Source organism: Pagrus major, chromosome 16, assembly GCF_040436345.1.
Source record: "Pagrus major chromosome 16, Pma_NU_1.0".
NCBI lineage: Eukaryota > Metazoa > Chordata > Actinopteri > Spariformes > Sparidae > Pagrus > Pagrus major.
In genome coordinates this window covers 4,847,292-4,858,081 of record NC_133230.1, presented here as the reverse complement: position 1 = coordinate 4,858,081, position 10,790 = coordinate 4,847,292, and the positions used below count along the sequence as shown (strand labels likewise).

The following is a 10,790-nucleotide window of genomic DNA, read 5'->3' as shown; positions in this document are numbered from 1 at the left end:
TTGTTCAACTTCATCTTGGGACCCCACTGTGCTGCAAAGGAATAATAAGAATATATAATTTCTGACTAGAAAAACACAAGGAATGTTAATTTATGATACTTTTAATTCAATTGTTTACAAAAATGGCAACTAAGATGGTCTAAGTTGCACCATGTTGCTAAAAAGTGCAGTATAACAAAAGTAGCACCAGTACTAGCTTTTATTTTGAAATCGAGAATGCCTGAACCTGATGACCGTAGAAGAAGAAGAACCTGAACCTGATTGGTGCATTTCTCCGTGACGTGTACACGGGAAATGGCCACGCAAGCGAGCGGAATCATAACACTGCATCTGAAGTGTCTTTACTCACCCAGATATCGCTTAATTTGAGCCATTTAATTTAACTTTTCTCCATGGCGGCTACATCTAACTATCTCTGGCAAGCGGCAGTTACAGAATAAATTAAATATTTGTCTCGCGGTGCTGTAAAAACATGTTGCTGGTCGCTGTGAAAGCTAACAATCAGCAGCAGGAACTAGCTAGCAAATGGCTGTTCGGCTGTGATGTCTGTCACCGTGCAAAGTAAGTGAACCACTGCCACTTTACACACACCAGCTTACAGAAAGCTTTACCACTGTGATATCTGAGATTACAATCTCACTGCTGCACTTCTCTAGAGTTGATTCATGGCTTGAATTTGACGCTAAAGCAGAAAAATGACGGCCTGGTTGCTCTTAGAGGAGTCCTCGCGTGCTTCTCAGGAGCCTAACTTGAGGTATTTTTTTTGTGTTTTCCAGATGACAAGAAGACGAGCAAAGCAGTGAAAGGGTTAGCTAACAGCATGTGACACACAAGCTCAATAAACAGCTGGTTTCAAAGATGCCTCGACTGGAAGAGTTGGCCAACGTTGCCCTCAGGGTGCCGAGCATACTGGTGCTGGACCTGCTGTATAAATGTGACATTGAAGGTTTGACGGATCACCTCAAGGCCAAAAATGAAGACATGCTCTTTAAATACAAGTATGTCATCTGGAACATGTACTACGTTGGTAAGTATGCATGTGGTAAAATATTACCCATATGCAGTAGTGTGTTTTGACAGTGTGTTTCCCTGTGCAGTTAGTTTTCAGACGCTGATTTAATAATGATTCCTCCTCAACAACAAAGCCACTGTCTGTCTAAAGGCTGCAATGCAATTTGTATTAAGTATTTTCTAAATGAATTTGTCTTGTGAAAGCCTAAGACACATAACATTGCTGCTTTCAGTTAAGCTCTACACACTGCCAACCAGAGAAGGCAGACATTAGTCAGAATTCACTGCGAAACCATGATCACAATCAGCTTTATTGGTGACGTAAGTGAACACATAAAAGGAATTTGACCCCAGTTTACTTCACAGTTCCAAGAAAAAAATTCAGGAAGATCCCTCCTAAATATCTTTGAGATTTTTGACTTTTGTTTGGACAAAACAATATATATAAAGGCGTCACATTGGGCTGCCGGAAATACTAAAAGGGATATATTAACTATTTTCTGACAATTTTTAGTTGAAGCTCTAGCCATGACCTTAAACAACAGTTGAACACAGTGTAGTTGTGTAATTTCAGTGTTTTGGCAGCATAAATAAAGTAAGGTTGACATTAAAATCTGCAAACTACCGCAGATCAGATGACAGAGCTCGATATGAATCCACCTTGTGAGCCTTTCTAGCGCGTATTTCCTATTTTTCAATGATCTTGTCTTCTTCCATCACAGGAAACATAAACATTTCCTTTCTGCCTTCAGGTCATCTGATAAATGTGGTGGTTTTGGTTCTGCCACTGAGGCACATTGTGACGCTCTACCTCCATATCCTCGCTGCCCTTCTGCTCTACATGGGGCATCAGATTTCCAAGTGAGAGCCACTTCCTCCTCCTCCTTCTACTACTACTACTACTACTACTACTACTACTACTACTTCCCAGACTGCTAGATTTATTGTACCTAGATCAGTTTTCTCTCCTGACAAAGCTTGGCTGCAGTCAGAGTTCCCCTCCCTCCTTCTGTGTATCCAGTATCCTTCAGCCTGATATTTAATTTTAGGAGACAGAGAAGTGTATCATGTGTTCAGGCCACTGTTGTTTACTGCTTACCCGCTTTGTAATCTGTCTTGCAACTTGAGAACAGCCTGTGGTTTTCTTTTAAAGGCTTCAGGCTTGTTACTATAAAAAGACCAAACCAGATAAAATCTGAACAGAAATAAATAAACAAATAATTAGCTAAAAATTTAAAATAAACTGAGAAATAATTCTGTAGATTTTACCTTTTTCTGTCATGTCTGGAATTGTTTTAATTTCTTTTATTTATTAATTTAAGAAAATATATTTCATAATAAATCCTGTTTTAATTTCTTTTATTTATTAATTTAAGAAAATATATTTCATAATAAATCCTGCTGGTTACTCTGGGGATGGATACAAAGTCCTAAAAAACAATCTAAAATTTGCAAAATGCAGCCTCAAGAAGTTGTGTGTTGCTGTGTTTTTTTTTTTATGACGTCTGTCTGCTATAAACAAACAACAAACACTGCACAAAACATTATAAAACCTGTTTTATTTCTGTTCATTTTACAGGGATTATGTTCGTGAGGAGCTGCAGTACGGTTATGAAGGAGCAGTGTACCTTGATTCTCTGGCCTTCAATAGATTTGTCTCTGCAATGACTAGTGAGTCCTGAAACCAAACTTTAAATACATGGTTTAAAGTCATTTAGGTTCATATTCATAGACTATTTTGTTTTCCTAGGGCTTCACTATAAATATGCTGCAATTTGGCCTGTTAACATACAGTTTTCCAAGCTTTATGGTTGGAAAATCGTCATCATCAGTCATTTTATTTATGTGTCTGACAGTGATTGATATTCTGTATTAGCTTTTTCCACTAGAAAATTACATGTCTCCAAGTTTTATGGCTCCACCCTTCCATCAATGGTAATATTGTAGATGTCTTGTGCATCATTTCATACACATTTCCTTGAAATGTAACCAATCATTTTTTGGTATCTTCAGAAACTTAAGCTTCTCAGTGCGTAGATGATTAATTGAATAATTCATTCGTTTTCAACTATTAAATTAATCACCAGCTATTCTAATAATCGATTGAAATTCTCTGATTCCAGCTTCTTAAATTTGAACATTTTCTGGTTTCTTTACTCCTCTGACAGAAAACCAAATAAATTCCAGCTTAAAGATCAGTGTCTCTAGTAATTCATACAGTTGTATCAATGCAATGTTGTTTTCTGTTCAGGTCAGATTATTCTCAGCACGCTGTGTGCCTTCCTGATGAAGACCAGAAAGGTGTGGTTGTTTTCTGCTCACATGCTCCCCCTGCTGGCCAGACTCTGCGCTGCTCCCCACGCCACCCTGTTAACAGTCAACACATTCTCCATGGGACTGACTGGAGCAGGAATCACCGTATTCCTCCTCTCACATCTCTTTCTGCCATATCGTCTCGTAAGGGCTGCCTACTCAGAGCTGCTGCAGCTGGAGGTGCTCTTATTCTGAAATTCTTTTTTCTTTTCTTTTTTATAATGAATCCTGTTTGTCTGAAGAGGTTTTCGATGCTTTAGTTTGTTTAAAAATATGCTGTGGGCTCACGCTTCTCTACCTCTTATCTGTAATTGTTTTTGTTTGATTGGGTCTGATTTTACACTCCTTAACTCATCCCTGGTTGTGCTGTCCCTCAGGTGATCGAGCTGTACAGACTTCTGGCTGTGGGAATCTCTCTGTGGAACCAGTTTGCCGTCCCAGTGCTCTTCAGTGTCTTCTGGTTTGTGCTGTTCATCGTCCAGCTGTGCTCGGATGCCATGTCTGGCAACGCCTCAGCAGGCCATCAGGGAATCATGTTCTTCCTGCTCACAAGGTGTGATGTCATTCTGTGGATGATGCACATTATTCCTTTGTTACATATTTTCTTTATAATTTGGTGTTTTCTTCGTTTTTCAAACCCTACAGTGTCTCTGAATGTTGTGCCACTCCGTACTCTCTTCTGGGTCTGACCTTCGTGGTGTCCTATCTCGCTCTTGGACTGCTCAACCTATGCAAGTTCTACCTGGGAGGTTATGCAGCTGTTCAGAATGAGAACGTCATGCACAGGTGAGATGTTGTCTCCAGTTTTGTACTCTCACCAATTAACCCCTTTTTGCCCATTTTCCACAAAAATCCTTCGGTAAGAGATTTTCTTCTAGCCATTTATTAAGCTGATATATTGAACTTGTTAGCAAACAATTTCCTATATCCGCATTCAGCAGTTACTGAGCAACATCATTGTTCATTTGGAGTTGTGTTTCTGTCCGCCTGGTGAATGTGGGTGCAATATTCACTTTTGTAGCTCTGTTTTTGGGCTCTACCGACTCCTGAGGGATATATGTTGCTGTTTAGCAAGTAAATCCTCCTCTCTGTTCACTAGTTCATTTCCTAATGTGTCTTACTGCTCTTTGGTGCTGAGCAGGTAGTGTACAGTGGGTTTTTAGAGCTTTTTTGATTAACAAAGCTGCCTGCTGAGGCTTAAAACAACACTATGAGAGCGATGAGAGTGAACCAAAACAGTAAAGTTGCAATAAATAATAAGCTGAAAACATAAAGCTCAGCAAAGTCAAAGAGGGCTGCAAATTTGTGTGATTATTCTCTGTAGGTTCATCCATTCAAACAACTTCTTTCATGTTGTTATAGAATACATAACACAATCTATTACAGACACTTGAAGTATGTTTATGTCAGTTTAGCTTCTTCAGTATAAGTGTTTTATAGTCTTTGTGTAGAATGTTTGAGATTATAACTTCTTTTTGATCATATTTGTTCCCACTGGAGGGCGCCCCCTGCCTAAGTCACATAGAGGTAACAAACATTTCGGGTGATTTCCAAGAATAAAGTCATGTCACTGCGCTCAGGAAAAAGTCAACTGGAAAATTCCCTTCCCCAAATAAAGCTTGGAATAAACAAAACAAACAAAAACCGCAGAAAATTCTCCCCCTTTATGCTCCTCACAAACACTCAAGGCAGCATTACTGTCTTTAATCGTTAGGATGGCAATTAAATATCATTTAATTCTTCTGCTCTGTTATGACTTAACCTTTACCCCACTTGTCCGCAGAGGTGTAACTGAGGGCGTCACACTTCTCCTCCTCGCTCTTCAGACCGGCCTGTTAGACATGCAGGCACTGCAGCGCACCTTCCTCCTCAGCATCATCCTCTTCATCGTGGTGACTTCAACCCTGCAGTCAATGATCGAGATAACAGATCCAGTTATTCTGGCTCTGGGTGCATCGCGCAACAGGTAACAGCCACAACAGTGAATTTCACCTCTTAGGGAGAAATACAAGTGAAGCTTACTGAGTGAAAAAGTTAGATGCTTCATGTTCAAAAGTTCTCTTTTTGCTTCATTCTCTTCTTTTCTGTTTCTTCTGTGCTTCCAGGAGTGTGTGGAAACACTTCCGTGGCCTCAGCATGTGTCTGCTTCTGCTGGTTTTCCCAGTTTTCATGGCTTATAAAATCTCCCAGTTCTTCCACATGGACTTCTGGCTTCTTATACTGGTGTCCAGCTGCATGTTGACTTCCCTTCAGGTAGGAAGAGCGAGTGACCTTATATGACTTCCTGTGAAATGTTGAAGAAAGGAAGCTGGATTACTCTTTGTAACACATGTGTTATAAGTTGAAGGAATAAAACACAGACAAATGCTGTTAGAATAATATAAAAACTGTTATAATTGCATAAACAAAAGATAACAAAAAGAAAAATAATATTCTGAATATAAATGTTTACTATTTCTTTCAGGTTACTGGCACTATGCTCATCTACTCCCTCTTCATGGTGGAGCTGTTTCGTCGGGACCCGATCGAGAGCCTGGACGAAGTGATCTACTGGGTGAACGCCGTCAGCAGGGTGCTGGAGTTCGTGGTGGCGCTCTGCGTAGTCGCGTACGGCACCTGGGAGTCACTGTTTGGGGAGTGGAGCTGGATGGGCGCCTCTGTCATCATCATCCACTCATACTTCAACGTTTGGCTCCGAGCTCAGTCTGGCTGGAGGAGCTTCCTGCTCAGACAGGAAGCAGCAAAGAAGATTAACTCCCTCCCCAGAGCCACAGCACAACAGCTGCAGGAACACAACGACGTCTGCTCCATCTGCTTCCAGGTTAGTCACACTGTGACTGTGTCGTCATAGGCAGGTCATCAGAGGGCTTCTGCGGTGTGTTTAAGTGTAGGAAGAGACTGCTGTGTATATACTGTATATTGCTTAACATCGCATGTATCTTTCAGACAGTGGGACTGGCTTGGCATAGAGCTTTTACAGGGAAGGTGTGGTTGAACAGGAGACAAATATGGAGGGAAGCTAAGTTGAATGAATCTGATCATGTAGGGACAATAAACAAGAGTTTGCTGGTATCATCGTGCTAACCTTTATGTCACGAAAGTTCAACTTGGATACTTTTTTATTAGTTCCTTCCCTATCATCGTTAGAGAGTCATAATATTTGTGGGCTGGGGGGGTGAACTTTGTTAGCTTCTGAAGAGTGTGTCACGCCAGGTAAGGTTTGAGAACCACTGCTTTGAGGCATGTTGTTCCTGTTTTTCCAGTTTAGCTCCACCTCTTGTTGCACTGTTTAGGTACAATCTTTGGCCCTCAGCCAAAAATGTTTTTTTTAAAAAACTGGTTAATTTGTTTTTTTTCGCACCCTTGACATGATGACTAGGGAGCAGCTACAGAAAACCTTGATGATATAACAGAAAGCAATTGCAGAGAAGATGTTATTTATTTGCTGGTTCAGGAGTTTTTAAATCATCTTTTTTTTTTTAAAGAAAAAGGTAAGATAGTATAAGACTTAAGTGGGGAGATTCAGATGTTACAGCAGCACAGAAACAACCTGAGAGGTGAGAAAACAACATCTGAGTTCTGATCACTCAGACCACATTCAGTGGAGGCCTGGGCCACTTGTGACCACAGTCTTTTAGCAATGTGTACGCACATGTGTTCTGGGCCACATTGAAGAACCGCCTACGCAACTGACGTCCTCTGCAAAACAAGAAGAAGAAGCAGCCACAATAACTGGCAGAATCCATTACATGTCTGATTTCCATGTGGTTTACTCTAATGCAAACTAGAGTACGTGTTTTGGCACTCATAACCTGTCTATGTTTGCAGCAGTTGTTTGTTTGTCTGTTTTGACAAATCATTAAACTAGTGACTGTGATATCTCCAGACTCCCTTAGAAATTACGTGTTTTTAAGAGTTGTGGAGTGAAGAGAAACTTTATAAACTTTGTGAAACGCTGTCTACAACAAATTGTTTACTATTTGGGCCTTCTTATTAATCCGGCAAACGTTATAGATGAAGATATTTCTTTAATTGTGTAAAAAACATTCTGGTATATAGATATAGTATCTAGATGTGTTACTTCTTCTTGTAGTACTACATTAAGCCAAGTACTCGTCTACAGGTGAAGAAATCTAATCAGATAATCTGTCTCTCCTTACAGGAAATGAGCTCTGCTGTGATCACATACTGCGGACATTTCTTCCATGGCAACTGCCTACGCAAGTGGCTGTACGTGCAGGAGACCTGCCCCATGTGCCACCAAACGGTCCGACCCACACCGCCGGGTCAGAGCCAGGCTTCAGGCGACGCTCCGGAAGCTCCAACTCAGAGAGATGCAGGGCCAGATCCGGCTGCACAAGAGGGAGATCAGAACCAGGACAACGACACGTCCCAAGAGGCACAGAGCGAGAGCGAGGCTGTTACTCCTGATCCCAGCGAGCAGCAGGATCAGACGGGAAGCTTTGCGGATGGAGATCGCGGGAGAGAAGATAAAGCTGACGGGGAAGCTGCTGAAGGTCTTCGCTTCAGCTCCAGTGGAGATTTTGTTGGATTTGTCAGCCCAGTGTCGGGCTCCTCTTTAGGGGGCGTTTCTAGTAAAACTTTTTCTCCTTGCGTTCAAGGTGAGGAGAGTGGAAAAGACCCTCCTCTGCCATCGACTCTTAACGCTGTGAATGAGAACACAGTGGAGAACCAATCTGACTCTAACGGAGCAGAATATAATGTTACTTCCTGTCCTAGAGTGCCACAAAATGGTGACAAGAATCCTAAATCATGGAACAGCCTTGATTCACCTGAATCAAACAATACTAATACAAATCTTGACGCATCTGGCTTCAGTCTTGATAGCCAAACATCTTTCAAATCATGTAACTCAGAACTCTTAGACTTCAATGATGACCCTCAGATTCATAAAGGTAACGGCACATATTCAGACTCGGACCTTGACGGGCTCGAAGAGGCTGACGCTGTCCGGCAGATCCGCCGGCTGTCCTCCAGTGACAACAGTGACTGACTGCCCTGCATCAGTGCCTTGAAGGAGTAAAAAAGGGTAAATCCTCCATACTGGGGAATAAAGCACATTTGCCTTCTCTCTGTGAACCAATAGAAAATAATTGTATCTTTAACCAGACAGTGTACTGAATGTGCTTCAGTGAGCAAATAACGAGCATCTGGATTGAATATTAAGACTAAATTGTGTTAAATGACACTTATTGTACAACTGTAAAGAAATTGTAAAAAAATATATATAATTCATAGAAATTATGTGTAACTATAAAGCAATTATGTTGCATCAATATTCACCTAATTCTAGCAGGTTTCAAGTAAAGATGTTTACTCAGAGAATTAGGTGACGTTTGATTTATTTTCATTTAATTTTTTCCAGTGTCCTGGTCGTTCTCTTGTTTAGCATTTTTGTGAAAACGGCGTGGAAAAAAGGAAAAGCTTCAGCAGTTGTCTTTGTTATTCATGAGTCAGCCTTTTGTACTGCAAAGGTTCTCTGTCCCCCCAGTATTAAATAACTGCTGTGAACATTTTTTTTTCTGTAGTTTTTATATAAATTAATAAAACCGTGGCAGGTGCACGGTGACGTTGTCATTGTGTGCCACATCTCTGAAGTCTAAACAGAACATTACCTCTGTAGCCTCGAGATAAGACGCCAGATTACATTTTTTGGCTCACATGTTGACTTGTCACTGAATAATTTCACAATCATCAACAGTAAAATATCATTAATCATCGATGAATGCTAAGAACAATGTGACAAAACTTGTTGTCGCATACAAAGCGGTTTCTTTGTACTATCTGGTCAGGTCTTCCTTGGAAAAATGTTAAAATCCCTCTGCCAGCCTACATGAAGGGCCTGAACTTAAATATGTACAAAGACTTGGACTTGGTGAGCACAAATACGTTGTGTTGAGTTAAAATGACACTGCAAGTGGTTGACAACAGAACGCAGCAGGATAACACTGCAGACGTCATTGATTTTATCAGTTACATCTGTGGTTTTCTAATACATGTTCAAATGTTATAGATTATAAAGGCCTGTTACCACAAACCAAATGTTGCACAGTCGGTAGACGTTGATACAGCATTTTTAAACAACAGAAGGGCGCTGCGGAGCACACTGTTGGTATATCCAAGCAACAACAAATAAACAAAAACAACTGGAAAAAAACGAATATAAATTCAAATTAAGAGGGTTTTAATCGATATATAACTCAAGTTATTCAGAAAGATTTTCAAGTCATTGTTAAATGCCACAAAACTTGGAGCAACTTTAAAGAAATCTACAATTATGGATATAAAATTCACCTATAATCAGAATATTAATACACAAAGATTCAACCCCCAAACTTTACAATGTGATATTTACTTTATTTGAAACTAACCACTCGTGGATTCTGTCCCAAAAACATTTAACAGTATTACAGGTTTAGAAAAGAAGTTCCTGACATTCAACATCTTAAATATTTTCATTTTCTGCTACTTTATTCTTCCACTTTGCAGACTGCATGCTGGATTATAGCTAAAGAAGTGCATTTTTAAATTGATTTTATTGACAACCATTATCATTATGACCCATATAATCCAGTATATACATACTAGGGGTCGACTGATATTGACACTCAAGTACTGTTCTCAAGTACAATTTTGAGGTACTTTACTTGAGTATTTCCATTTTCTGCTACTTTATACTTCCTCTCCACTACATTTATTTATACATTTTGCAGATTCAGATTATTTTAATGTTTATAGGCTGTTAATTGTGACGCGTTGCCACTCAGATATTGTGTGAGAGGATGTTGCCTCAGAGCCAAAGTTGCACATTTTTAAATAAGTTTATTTTATCGGCAATCTGACGGAAAAATCACCAATAATAAACTGGAAAATGCTGAATATCGGCCCTGATACTCAATCCACCCCTAATACATACATGTAAATATATGTACAATGTACTTTTACTTGTATTTCTGATACTTGAGTGCAATTATTGCCAAAAAAAAAATACATCTGATACAAATTCAGACAGTAAGACTGAAAGCAGCACTATTTGTGTGGGTGACTTTCACTTTTACTTAAAGCAATATTTAAACATGATGATCTACTTTTACTCAAGTGTGTGACTTTTGGTTTCTTTTTGATTTGACTAACTTTTTCAGCTGTTATAATTTAACAGATGTGGGTTTTTTTTTTTAATGGGAATACTATACTTTGTCACAGCTAGAATTTCAAAATAAAAGTCACAGTGTGGCTGAGTTTTTTAAAATGTTTTATTATAAGTGTTCCATTTTAATTCAGGTCGTTTTTATAATTAAATGCTGACATGTCCTAACTGGTCTGTCACGCATGTTGTTTTTTTTTTTCTTCTGCCGGCTTGTAACCAATCTGCCTTCACATCCGCCCTGTCAATCACGCACCGACCGCACCGCCTTCTGCTCATAAAGCTTCAAATACATGTAGAG

At 39.8% G+C, this 10,790-nt stretch overlaps 1 protein-coding gene across 1 annotated transcript; it reads left to right on the top strand.

The window, feature by feature from the left end:
• Nucleotides 1–283: 283 nt before the first annotated feature.
• On the top strand, nt 284–8,856 carry LOC141010995 (RING finger protein 145). Its single transcript, XM_073484183.1, has 11 exons — nt 284–561; nt 777–1,027; nt 1,764–1,872; nt 2,591–2,682; nt 3,263–3,504; nt 3,702–3,877; nt 3,970–4,110; nt 5,108–5,290; nt 5,430–5,577; nt 5,789–6,145; nt 7,487–8,856. Exons 2-11 carry the CDS (start codon nt 859–861, stop codon nt 8,336–8,338), a joined length of 2,469 nt encoding a protein of 822 aa, XP_073340284.1. The 5' UTR covers nt 284–561; nt 777–858; the 3' UTR covers nt 8,339–8,856.
• The last annotated feature ends 1,934 nt before the right edge of the window (nt 8,857–10,790 follow it).

Excerpts from the sequence above, each read along its gene's own strand:
- LOC141010995 (XM_073484183.1), top strand. The coding sequence starts at position 859 with ATGCCTCGACTGGAAGAGTTGGCCAACGTTGCCCTCAGGGTGCCGAGC. Across the intron at positions 3,505-3,701 it reads CAGAGCTGCTGCAGCTGGAG|GTGATCGAGCTGTACAGACT; the intron begins GTGCTCTTATTC and ends GCTGTCCCTCAG. Across the intron at positions 6,146-7,486 it reads TCTGCTCCATCTGCTTCCAG|GAAATGAGCTCTGCTGTGAT; the intron begins GTTAGTCACACT and ends CTCTCCTTACAG.